Genomic DNA, 14360 nt, shown 5'->3' with positions numbered 1-14360 from the left:
GATAGAATCCTATCAGCCAATCGGAATTCGAGGGACGCCATCTTGGATGACGTCCCTTAAAGGAACCGTCATTCGGCTAGTAGGCGTCGGGAGAAGAGGATGTTCCGCGTCGGAGGTCTGCAAGATGGATCCGGAAGAAAGAAGATTGAAGATGCCGTTGATAGAAGACTTCATCCGGATCATGGACCTCTTCAGCTCCCGCTTGGATGAAGACTTCAGCCGGATCATGGACCTCTTCAGCCCCCCGCTTGGGCTTGGATCAGGACATCGGAGGAGCTCTTCAGGACGGATCGGTGAACCTGGTAGGGTGAAGACAAGGTAGGAAGATCTTCAGGGGCTTAGTGTTAGGTTTATTTAAGGGGGGTTTGGGTTAGATTAGGGGTATGTGGGTGGTGGGTTGTAATGTTGGGGGGGGGGTATTGTATGTTTTTTTTACAGGCAAAAGAGCTGAATTTCTTGGGGCATGCCCCGCAAAGGGCCCTGTTCAGGGCTGGAAAAGGTAAAAGAGCTTTGAAATGTAGTAATTTAGAATAGGGTAGGGCATTTTGTTATTTTGGGGGTCTTTGTTATTTTATTAGGGGGCTTAGAGTAGGTGTAATTAGTTTAAAATTGTTGTAATATTTTTCTTATGTTTGTAAATATTTTTTTATTTTTTGTAACTTAGTTCTTTTTTATTTTTTGTACTTTAGATAGTTTATTTCATTGTAGTTATTTGTAGGTATTGTATTTAATTTATTTATTGATAGTGTAGTGGTAGGTTTAATTGTAGATAATTATAGGTATTTTATTTAATTAATTTATTGATAGTGTAGTGTTAGGTTTAATTGTAACTTGGGTTAGGATTTATTTTACAGGTAATTTTGTTATTATTTTAACTAGGTAACTATTAAATAGTTCTTAACTATTTAATAGCTATTGTACCTGGTTAAAATAATTACAAAGTTGCCTGTAAAATAAATATTAATCCTAAAATAGCTACAATGTAATTATAATTTATATTGTAGCTATATTAGGATTTATTTTACAGGTAAGTATTTAGCTTTAAATAGAAATAATTTATTTAATAAGAGTTAATTAATTTCGTTAGATTAAAATTATATTTAACTTAGGGGGGTGTTAGTGTTAGGGTTAGACTTAGCTTTAGGGGTTAATACATTTATTATAGTAGCGGTGAGCTCCGGGCGGCAGATTAGGGGTTAATGTTTGAAGTTAGGTGTCTGCGATGTTAGGGAGGGTAGATTAGGGGTTAATACTATTTATTATAGGGTTAGTGATGCGGATTAGGGGTTAATAACTTTATTATAGTAGCGCTCAGGTCCGCTCGGCAGATTAGGGGTTAATAAGTGTAGGCAGGTGGAGGCGACGTTGAGGGGGGCAGATTAGGGGTTAATAAATATAATATAGGGGTCGGCGGTGTTAGGGGCAGCAGATTAGGGGTACATAAGGATAATGTAAGTAGCGGCGGTTTACGGAGCGGCAGATTAGGGGTTAAAAATAATATGCAGGGGTCAGCGATAGCGGGGGCGGCAGATTAGGGGTTAATAAGTGTAAGGCTAGGGGTGTTTAGACTCGGGGTACATGTTAGGGTGTTAGGTGCAGACGTAGGAATTGTTTCCCCATAGCAAACAATGGGGCTGCGTTAGGAGCTGAAAGCGGCTTTTTTGCTCAAACAGCCCCATTGTTTCCTATGGGGGAATCGTGCACAAGCACGTTTTTGAGGCTGGCCGCTTGCGTAAGCAACTCTGGTATCGAGAGTTGAAGCTGCGTTAAAAATGCTCTACGCTCCTTTTTTGGAGCCTAACGCAGCCTTTTTGTGGACTCTCAATACCAGAGTTATTTTTATGGTGCGGCCAGAAAAAAGCCGGTGTTAGCTACGCGGGTCGTTACCGACAAAACTCTAAATCTAGGCCTTGGAATTGATGCATCATTTCAGTAAAAATCGAACTAGAAAATATAACAGGATTATCTCTATTAAAAAAGGAAGATTTTCTTTTTTAATCTCAAGAGTAACCATATCCCATTGTAGAAGAACTGTTTGCAACCAGTCTGAATACTTAAGAGACTGTGCATCTGGTATGAGCAGTCACTTTCTCTGCATCCTCAGTTCAAGGAAGTGTACTATGAAATTTCACAAGATTATGGTGAAGTTTCACAGTAAAGCAAAGTGTGAAATCAGCATATGAAAACAAAGAGTAGCTGAATAGTGTTACTCTGGTTAAATAATGGAAAAACTCAGTTATACATCATAAAATGTTTTCTTTCTCACAGCTGGATACATGAAAATTTATGTTGATGTCCAATTTTTAGTCATTATTTGTCTTACTTTGGTCTACTTTTTAGATATTAAAAAAAACCAAAAACATTTAAAGTTTGTGTTTTATGCCCTGGAGGATTACTTGAAGGATATTTGGGGGAGGAGTCTATGTTGCTAAGGGAGGGGCTGAGTGGGTGAATGAGAGGAGACTACATGCTCCTGGGTGGATTCTGGGTAACATAAATCAGGACATAGCTAGGAATAAATTTCTGTAAATTGCAGAATGATTTAGTATTTTGTTGGTTTTGTTTAGTTTTATATGACTTTATTTTATGTATATGTACCTGGTCTTCTGGGAAGTAAAACCAAAAACCACTAATCCATCATCATCTTTCTATTATTTGTAGTTATATTTTTCTTCTTTCTTCCTAGGCCTTTAATACTCTGGCTAGTGATATCTTGATGAAAATCTCTAAGAGAGCGGTGAGTATCTGTTTGCCTTGGAAGTTGTTAAGCATGGGGGTTTATGTTTTAGATGTTAATGGGGCATCTCTGAATGAAAAAAAATAAATATACATATATATATATATATATATATATATATATATATATATATATATATATATATATATATATATATATAATCTATATCCAAAAGGAAAAAAGTGAATGGCTCCAGCACTGTTTCTTTAAAAGTGAAAAAACCTTTATTAAGGTGACAAAATGAACAGACAGCAACGTTTCGGGTAACGCAGACCCTTAATCATGCTATGGATTGCTCTGCAGCACAGCTTTAAATTGGCCAGATGGCTTAATTACAAACATATTAACTCCATATTGGCTGAACTTTTTTTTTGACCATTGATAGAAATTACTACTGCCATCTATTGGGCCAATTCATGAATTACACATGTAGAAAAACAGACATTTTTTTTAAGTCTAAACAAAAATGTTAAATACATAGGTAAAGTTAAACACATGAGAAGTGATGCAAAGTTTAATCATGACATCCAAAATTAAAAATGCATATATATATGAAGAAAGATAAAATTTGTAAAAACAAATGGAGATCATAATCTCTATTCAGACCTACTGGATGTAGAGTTTTTAGTTGTTGAATCCACCATACCTCTCTCTTTTTGAGTTCAAGTTCCCTATTCCCTCCTCTCCTAAGTTTAGGGATATGATCTATTATTTGGTACCTGAGTTGGCTGACAGTGTGTCCCATTTCAAGAAAATGGGAAGAAACTGGAAGGGTTTTATCTTGGCATCTAATTGAAGATTTATGCCCACTAATCCTATCTCTAATGGGGCGTGTAGTTTCCCCTACATAGCCCCTCCCACACGGACATTTTAATAGGTAGACTACAAAGTCTGTGTCACAGGTATAGTACCCATTAATATCCTGAATTTTTCGGTCATTGGTTTGTGCTATGTGTTTACCTTTTATCATAGCATTACATTGTGCACAATGGAGACAGGGGTATGAGCCCTTTTTGGGGGTAGTAAGATAGGTAATCCTACTGGTGTTTGTACTGCTAATGTCAGCCTTAACTAAGGTATCCCTAATATTTTTAACTCGTCTGTATGAGTGTATAGGGGGGGGGCTTGAAATTCAGATATATGAGGGTTAAACTTACCCAAAAGATACCAGTGTTTTTTAATGATATTAGCAATATGATCACTATGTGTATTAAATTCTGAAGAAACAAATATACGTTTATTGTTCTTCTTTGGTTTAACACTTTTCTTATGTAGAGCTTCATTTTTACATCTAGTGATCATAGATGGGGGATATCCTCTCTCTTTAAATTTGTTAGCCATTTCCTCAAGTCTAATTTCTTGCATATCCTTGTCCTGTACATTTCTAATAGTTCTTATGAATTGGCTTTTTGGAATGGAAGAAAAAACTCTCTTAGGGTGGTAACTATTATATTGTAGTAATGTATTACGATCAGTTGGCTTAAAGTGGTGGTAAAGTCATCTGTTGTGCAATACATAATCCTTTTTCTTTTACCATAACTAGCACATCGATGTGCTTATATAAATAAAAAACCATTTATTCACTCTGTAATGCCGATTTTATTTCCCTCTCCGTAGAGTGTTTCAAACAGCCTCTCTATATTTTTTCACCGGTGCAGCTTTGATTGACAACGCTTTTAGCCAATCATCAGCTCACCATGCGCCCTATGTGAAATATGTACCGCACGCTCCCAACATCTACACTAAGTCTTTGCTACTTACTGCGCATGCGCACCGCTTACGCTAACTGAGCATTGCTATATGAGAATACTCAGCTCCTGGTTTTAGCCGATCGGTGCGTAGTGTCATATAGCAATGAGCAGTTAGCGTAAGAAGTGCGCATGCGCAGTAAGTAGCAAAGACTTAGTGTAGATGTCGGGAGCGTGCGGTACAGCGTTGTCAATCAAAGCTGCACCGGTGAAAAAATATAGAGAGGCTGTTTGAAACACTGTACGGAGAGGGAAATAAAATCGGCATTACAGAGTGAATAAATGGTTTTTTATTTATATAAGCACATCGATGTGCTAGTTATGGTAAAAGAAAAAGGATTATGTATTGCACAACAGATGACTTTACCATCACTTTAACATAAAGATCTGTTTTAAGGACTGAATCTTTTTTGTATATGATCGTGTCAAGGTAATTTATAGAGGTGTCAGAAAAATTTAAAGTAAATCTCAAACTATCAGTGCACTTATTAAGCTCATCAACAAAGTCTATTAAGGATGAAATAGGGCCCCTCCATACGCCAAAGACATCATCTATATAGCGAAGCCATAGCCTACATTTAGTTTTAAAGTCTTGATTGGTATAAACATTTTTCTCCTCAAATTGGCTAACAAAGATGTTGAGGAGAAATTTTTCTGACACTTCTATAAATTACCTTGACACGATCATATACAAAAAAGATTCAGTCCTTAAAGGGACATTAAACACTTTGAGATGGTAATATAAAATGATAAATTTTATATAATAAAACAACTCTGCAATATACTTTCATTATTAATTTTGTCCTCTTTGCCTGTAATTCCATTCTGAAATTGTGAGCTTTTTGGTTCCTGTTAGAAATGGAAGTGCAGAACACTGTTATATCCAGCCCAGCCATTGGCTGCACACTCTAGTGACCTATTTATAACTGACCCTAATTGGCCACAGCAGAGAAGGTAACACAAGTTACAACATGGCAGCTCCCAGTGTTTTATAGACACTAAAACTTTACACTTATTTTGTCACTTTTTAAACAACTAATGAAACTTTAAAAAAACATCTACATGTTAGTCATGGACTAATCTTTTCTTTGAATGCATCATTCTATCTAGCATGTATTTAGTGTTTAATGTCCCTTTAAAACAGATCTTTATGTTAAGCCAACTGATCGTAATACATTACTACAATATAATAGTTACCACCCTAAGAGAGTTTTTTCTTCCATTCCAAAAAGCCAATTCACAAGAAATATTAGAAATGTACAGGACAAGGATATGCAAGAAATTAGACTTGAGGAAATGGCTAACAAATTTAAAGAGAGAGGATATCCCCCATCTATGATCACTAGATGTAAAAATGAAGCTCTACATGAGAAAAGTGTTAAACCAAAGAAGAACAATAAACGTATATTTTTTTCTTCAGAATTTAATACACATAGTGATCATATTGCTAATATCATTAAAAAACACTGGTATCTTTTGGGTAAGTTTAACCCTCATATATCTGAATTTCAAGCCCCCCCTATACACTCATACAGACGAGTTAAAAATATTAGGGATACCTTAGTTAAGGCTGACATTGGCAGTACAAACACCAGTAGGATTACCTATCTTACTACCCCCAAAAAGGGCTCATACCCCTGTCTCCATTGTGCACAATGTAATGCTATGATAAAAGGTAAACACATAGCACAAACCAATGACCGAAAAATTCGGGATATTAATGGGTACTATACCTGTGACACAGACTTTGTAGTCTACCTATTAAAATGTCCGTGTGGGAGGGGCTATGTAGGGGAAACTACACGCCCCATTAGAGATAGGATTAGTGGGCATAAATCTTCAATTAGATGCCAAGATAAAACCCTTCCAGTTTCTTCCCATTTTCTTGAAATGGGAGACACTGTCAGCCAACTCAGGTACCAAATAATAGATCATATCCCTAAACTTAGGAGAGGAGGGAATAGGGAACTTGAACTCAAAAAGAGAGAGGTATGGTGGATTCAACAACTAAAAACTCTACATCCAGTAGGTCTGAATAGAGATTATGATCTCCATTTGTTTTTATAAATTTTATCTTTCTTCATATATATATGCATTTTTAATTTTGGATGTCATGATTAAACTTTGCATCACTGCTCATGTGTTTAACTTTACCTATGTATTTAACATTTTTGTTTAGACTTAAAAAAAAATGTCTGTTTTTCTACATGTGTAATTCATGAATTGGCCCAATAGATGGCAGTAGTAATTTCTATCAATGGTCAAAAAAAAGTTCAGCCAATATGGAGTTAATGTTTGTAATTAAGCCATCTGGCCTATTTAAAGCTGTGCTGCAGAGCAATCCATAGCATGATTAAGGGTCTGCGTTACCCGAAACGTTGCTGTCTGTTCGTTTTGTCACCTTAATAAAGGTTTTTTCACTTTTTAAGAAACAGTGCTGGAGCCATTCACTTTTTTCCTTTTGGATTTACATATGAGAGGTGAGCAGGACCCTCTGGCTACCGTGCACTTTGCTAACTAACTCTGAACTGTTACTTGTGCTGGACCTATTGCATATATATATATATATATATATACATATACTCATAAGTTTACATACCCTCACAGAATTTATGATTTCTTGGCCATTTTTTTTTTTTTCAGAGAATATGAATGATAACACAAAAACCTTTCTTTCACTCATGGTTAGTGTTTGACTGAAGCCATTTATTATCATTCAACTGTGTTTACTCTTTTTAAATCATAATGACAACAGAAACTACCCAAATGACCCTGATCAAAAGTATACATACCCTGGTGAGTTTGGCCTAACAGGCACACAAGTTGACACAAAAGGGTTTGAATAGCTATTAAAGGTAACCATCCTCACCTGTGATCTGTTTGCTTGTAATTAGTGTGTGTGTATAAAAGGTCAATGAGTTTCTGAACTCCTGACAGACCCTTGCATCTCTCATCCAGTGCGGCACTGACGATTCTGGTTCTGAGTCATGGGGAAAGCAAAAGAATTGTCAAAGGATCTGCGGGAAAAGGTAGTTGATTCTTGATTAGAGTTTGAACACTGCTGATTTGCATTCTCAATTCCTTGGGTATCTTTTTATATCCCTTTCCTGTTTTATACAGTTCAACTACCTTTTCCCGCAGATCCTTTGACAATTCTTTTGCTTTCCCCATGACTCAGAATCCAGAATCGTCAGTGCAGCACTGGATGAAAGATGCAAGGGTCTGTCAGGAGTCCAGAAACTCATTAACCTTTTATACACACACACAAATTACAAGCAAACAGATCACAGGTGCGGATTTAAAAAAGAGTAAACACAGTTGATTGATAATAAATGGCTTCAGCCAAACACTAACCATGAGTGAAAGAAAAGTGTTTGTGTTATCATTCATATTATCTGAAAAATGGCCAAGAAATTATAAATTCCGCCAGGGTATGTAAACTTATGAGCACAACTGTATGTATATGTGTGTATGTATGTATGTATGTATGTATATATATATATATATATATATATATATATATATATATATATATATATATATATATATATATATATATATATATATATATATATATATATATATATATATATATATATATATATATATATATATATATATATATCCCTCCGTTTATGCCGGGGTTCTGTTCCTGAAGTAAAAAAAATTGGTGTAAAATGTTATATAATGTGAAGTAAATGAGTTAGGTTCCAGGCCCTTCTTAAAATTGACATTAGTAATGTAATATTATATTATAACAATATATATTAAGGGCTAGATTACAAGTAAGGTGCAAATGTTTTCGTACAGTCTATATCGTGTTTTTCCAGCTGTTTTAATTGTGCTAATATGACAAGTTAAGTGAAATAACGATTGCTACAATTCTTACCGCAATCTCAGAGCTGTAGTTAACTGTTTTCCAAAACTGAAAAGTACAGTTACACTCACAATAACACCATCTAATAAACATTATTACAAAAAATATTGCACACAAAAGTTATAGGGGCTGAAAGATATGAGATGTTGGGTGTTAGAAAAAAAAACTGAAAAAAGCTGGCAAAGGACATATATACAGTATATATGTAATGTATGTGTGTATGTGTGTATGTATATATACAGTGCACCCCTCACATTTTTGTAAATATTTTATTATATCGTTTCATGTGACAACACTGAAGAAGTGACACTTTGCTACAATGTAAAGTAGTGAGTGCACAGCCTGTATAACAATGTAAATTTGCTGTCCCCTCAAAATAATTCAACACACAGCCATTAATGTCTAAACCGTTGGCAACAAAAGTGAGTACACCCCTAAGTAGAAATGTCTAAATTTGGCCCAAAGTGTCAATATTTTGTGTGGCCACCATTGTTTTCCAGCACTGCCTTAACCCTCTTGGGCATGAAATTCACCAGAGCTTCACAGGTTGCCACTGGAGTCCTCTTCCACTCCTCCATGATGACATCACGGAGCAGGTGGATGTTAGAGACCTTGCGCTCCCCCACCTTCTGTTTGAGGATGCCCCACATATGTTCAATAGGGTTTAGGTCTGGAGACATGCTCGGTCAGTCCATCACCTTTACCCTCAGCTTCTTTAGCAAGGCAGTGGCCATCTTGGAGGTGTGTTTGGGTCGTTATGTTGGAATACTGCCCTGCATCCCAGTCTCCGAAGGGAGGGGATCATGCTCTGCTTCAGCATGTCACAGTACATTTTGGCATTCATGGTTCCCTCAATGAACTGTAGCTCCCCAGTGCCAGCGGCACTCATGCAGGCCCAGACCATGACACTCCCACCACCATGCTTGACTGTAGGCAAGACACACTTGTCTTTGCACTCCTCACCTGGTTGCCGCCACACATGCTTGACACCATCTGAACCAAATAAGTTTATCTTGGTCTCATCGGACCACAGGACATGGTTCCAGTAATCCATGTCCTTAGTCTGTTTGTTTGTCTTCAGCAAACTGTTTGCAGACTTTCTTGTGCATCATCTTTAGAAGAGGTTTCCTTCTGGGACGACAGCCATGCAAATTTTATGCAGTGTGCAGCGTATGGTCTGAGCACTGACAGGCTGACCCACCCACCCCTTCAACCTCTGCAGCAATGCTGGCAGCACTCATACGTCTATTTCCCAAAGACAACCTCTGGATATGATGCTGAGCACGTGCACTCAGCTTCTTTGGTCGACCATGGTGAGGCCTGTTCTGAGTGGAACCTCTCCTGTGAAACTGCTGTATGGTCTTGCCCACCGTGCTGCAGCTCAGTTTCAGGGTCTTGGCAATCTTCTTATAGCCTAGGCCATCTTTATGTAGAGCAACAATTGTTTTTTTCAGATACTCAGAGAGTTCTTTGTCATGATGTACCATGTTGAACTTCCAGTGGCCCAGCACTCCTTCCACACGGGTGCAATCACGTCCCGGGTGCTATCCTCGAAAGCTATATAGAAATGTCCAAATGTAGGAGGGCACTCACGGGATTTATAAAGCACCAAACAGTATATCTTTATTTCCAAGTTATTTGTACATTATTTGTAGAAGTCAATGTTTCGACCCATTTATGGGCCTTCTTCAAGACAGCAAACAATGTGTAAACAAAAAGGAAAAATGCAAAATGTACCATTGTAATCTAGTTACATAGAATAAAAAATACATGTTGAGAATTATATATAACAGTGTTAACTCATCACCACACACTGAACAACACACTAGCCCATATCAGAACATACTAAAATAAAAAACCAAGGGAACAAGAAATAAATAGGTAATACACACCCTAGAATACCAAAATAAAACATTTCATAAATCAAACCATCCACAAACAACGTTAGCACAGAGACAATATAGAAAACTATCCACACCGGGTAAATTCTTGATTTGTCAAATGATCCCCTACTGAATATACCTCTTATACACATACTTAATCATATCCTTACTTGAGTACAGATAAAAAAAAATAAAAAAATAAATAAAAGAAGTATATAAGATTTGTATAAATCTATAAACCAGCGAAAGGATCACAAAACAAATGCCAATACCTAATATACTGGTATATCGAGAGGAACTGCAACAATATTCAAAAACGTGGATGCTAATACTATCATCAAACCATCAATACCCCCTATGAAACAACATATACAACAAAATGAAGGCGCCTATATTTCTATGGCTAAAATAGCTAGCCATATAATCAATAACCCCCATAAGCGCAACACACAATTGTAAAAGATAACTAAACACAAATATTTCACATGTGAATAGGTAATATCAGTTACAGCCCAAATATTAAATACAAATACTATTTATTTCACCAAAGAAATACCGTATCATACTCCAGCCGCAAAATGCCATAATTAAAACGCATAGTATTCTATGACTATAGCCACCAACTATGTGATCAATCCAGCACTCGAATACAGCTTAAATGCACAATACCCACAAACAAAAAATAATAGAATAATAAGCCTGCACTTACTTTTATAATGCAGCACGCATTATACACTCAGAACTCCCATTAGAGCAGTGATAACCATGATACCGGAAGTGACACATGCGGCTCTTAAATGGACTAACCCGTATGGGCAGCCACCAATAAACATAGACTCATGAGCCAACTCCCCCCAATCACATAGGCCGTAAGGGCACACCTCTAAACCACCCATAAACCAAACAGCACTGTGATCATGAAAGAAAAAACAAACCACAACACATAGGGGATCTAATACGCACGCACCAAGTTGTCACATCAACCCCTTTGATCCATGTACCCACATCACTATCCATATAGAAATGTATATCCCTATTTTCACTCCAAGCCACCACGAAAGTCAGATGACTCATATGTGGACTATCAAAAACAATAACAGATCCCAGTGGACACATGATCAAACCACTAGTAAGCCCCTGCCTCTCAACTTAGTTCAATGACATACCCGCCGTTCCTCTAATCCCAATTGTGAAATCGCAATTTATGAGGGTTATACGCAATAATTCGGATGTGGATCTGAGAATGGCACAACTTGAGGAGATGAGGGTGAAATTTCTGAATAGGGGATATCATCCTAAAATGCTTTATGAAATTTTAACTGAGGTGACACAATATGACCGTGACAGTTTGTGTCAAAGAAAGCAGAAACAGACTAAGGATATGGAAGAAGCTCCGATCAACTTCATTACCAACTACACTCCTGCAACCTTGAAAGTAAGGGGGATCATTAACAGAAATTGGTCTATTATCAGAGGTGATGGTTTTCTACCATTTAAGACTAAACCACCACCTAGGTTGGTGCATAAAAGTGGTCGCAGCCTTAAATCACATCTTATGAAAACTGATCCCTGGAAAAAAGATGTGACATGGCTTCATAAAGTGAAAAATGGCTGCTACAAATGTGACAGCTGTGTGACTTGCAGTACCCTCCTAACTGGAGAGAAGTTTCACCATCCTGGAACTACCAAGACCTATTGGATCAGACACAGATTGACCTGCACCTCTGACTTTGTCATATATTTTTTGTCTTGCCGCTGTGGACGGTATTATATAGGCAAGACGAGTACTACGTTCCGTTAGAGGCTTGCCAATCACAAAAGTTCAATTAGAGCTGCTCTGAGAGAGGGACATTCGGTTCAGCCAGTAGCGAGGCATTTTCTGGACAATCAACCTCCTATTTCATCACTTAGAGCCATGTTAATTGATAGAGTGGCCCCTTTGAAAAGAGGTGGCAACAGAAATTTTGAGCTACGATGTGAAGCAAGGTGGATATACAGACTGGACACTCTAACACCAGTTGGCTTGAATGCCAGCATCGATTATAGTCTATTTTTTTAATGGCTCATCATTTGTCTTATTGAATATTTTATGGCTAAGAGCATCCTTGCTGTGACTGTCATCCTCCCCCTTGGGCCCTTTTTATTTTGCCTAAGTATTTATCTGTTATCTCGAGGTGTAACATATGCAGTAGTCTATACTTGTACTGTTGTTGATGTGGGCTGTGATAAATACTAGTTCTCTTTATATTTGCATTAAATATTGTCCCCTTGCCTCCATTGATGTATTGTTATGGTAGTGGAGTCTAATCTCCTGCTTTTTCATTGACACCTGTGGTCACTATACTGACATTGGGAATACACAGTTGTTATTTGTTTCATGTCACATTATTGTTATTAAGATTTTGATTAATGGATTCTAACATAGAGGGTTATAATCCTTACGTGTATGTTCACTACCATGCTTATTTAAGTAGAGGTATCGTCAGTTGATGTGGCCAGAGGAATGACAGTCTATAGATAACTTCATCATATGATCCAACAGAATAAGGTTATGGATATTGTAAGATGTATGCTGTTTGGCCTGTGCCCCCTTTATTGAATACACTTAGCTTGAGTTGGTATGTGAGACCCCAATTTTGGGGATTAGAGGAACGGTGGGTATGTCATTGAACTAAGTTGAGAGGCAGGGGCTTACTAGTGGTTTGATCACGTGGCGCTGTCTGTAATTACCGACATGTGTCCACTGGGATCTGTTATTGTTTTTGATAGTCCACATATGGGTCGTCTGACTTTTGTGGTGGCTTGGAGTGAGAAAAGGGATATACATTTCTATATGGATAGCGATTTGGGTACACGGATCAAAGGGGTTGATGTGACAACTTGGTGCGTGCATATTAGATCAGCTATGTGTTGCGGTTTGTTTTTTCTTTCATGATCACAGTGCTGTTTGGTTTATGGGCGGTTTAGAGGTATGCCCTTACGGGCCTATGTGATCAGGGGGAGTTGGCTCATGAGTCTATGTTGATTGGTGGCTGCTCATACGGGTTAGTCCATTTAAGAGCCGCGGGTTAGTCCATTTAAGAGCCGGTATCATGGTTATCACTGCTCTAATGGGAGTTCTGAGTGTATAATGCATGCTGCATTATAAAAGTAAGTGCAGGCTTATTATTCTATTATTTTTTTTGTTTGTGGGTATTGTGCATTTAAGCTGTATTCGAGTGCTGGATTGATCACATAGTTGGTGGCTATAGTCATAGAATACTATGCGTTTTAATTATGGCATTTTGCGGATGGAGTATGATACGGTATATTTCTTTGGTGAAATAAATAGTATTTGTATTTAATATTTGGGCTGTAACTAATATTACCTATTCACATGTGAAATATTTGTGTTTAGTTATCTTTTACAATTCTGAGTGTTTTGCGCTTATGGGGGTTATTGATTATATTGCTAGCTATTTTAGCCATAGAAATATAGGCGCCTTCATTTTGTTGTATATGTTGTTTCATAGGGGGTATTGATGGTTTGATGATAGTATTAGCATCCACGTTTTTGAATATTGTTGCAGTTCCTCTCGATATACCAGTATATTAGGTATTGGCATTTGCTTTGTGATCCTTTCGCTGGTTTATGGATTTATACAAATCTTATATACTTCTTTAATTTTTTTTTAATCTGTACTCAAGTAAGGATGTTATATGATTAAGTATGTGTATAAGAGGTATATTCAGTAGGGGATCATTTGACAAATCAAGAATTTACCCGGTGTGGATAGGTTTCTATATTGTCTCTGTGCTAACGTTGTTTGTGGATGGTTTTATTTATGAAATGTTTTATTTTGGTATTCTAGGGTGTGTATTACCTATTTATTTCTTGTTCCCTTGGTTTTTTATTTTAGTATGCTCTGATATGGGCTAGTGTGTTGTTCAGTGTGTGGTGATGAGTTATCACTGTTATATATAATTCTCAACATGTATTTTTTATTCTATGTAACTAGATTACAATGGTACATTTTGCATTTTTCCTTTTTGTTTACTCATTGTTTACTGTCTTGAAGAAGGCCCATAAATGGGTCGAAACGTTGACTTTTACAAATAATGTACAAATAACTTGG

General features: G+C 37.1%; 1 protein-coding gene across 1 annotated transcript in view; it reads left to right on the top strand.

Annotated features, from left to right (window-relative positions):
- The window catches only part of RAB13 (RAB13, member RAS oncogene family), a 59365-nt gene that overhangs the window by 23228 nt on the left and 21777 nt on the right, over positions 1 to 14360 (top strand). Inside the window, exon 7 of the mRNA XM_053704432.1 lies at positions 2687 to 2737. Within this exon, the coding sequence (XP_053560407.1) occupies positions 2687 to 2737 (51 nt within the window). The remainder of the gene's footprint in view (positions 1 to 2686; positions 2738 to 14360) is intronic.

Source organism: Bombina bombina, chromosome 1 (genome assembly GCF_027579735.1).
Source record: "Bombina bombina isolate aBomBom1 chromosome 1, aBomBom1.pri, whole genome shotgun sequence".
Lineage (NCBI taxonomy): Eukaryota > Metazoa > Chordata > Amphibia > Anura > Bombinatoridae > Bombina > Bombina bombina.
This window is presented reverse-complemented; position numbering and strand designations above follow the sequence as displayed.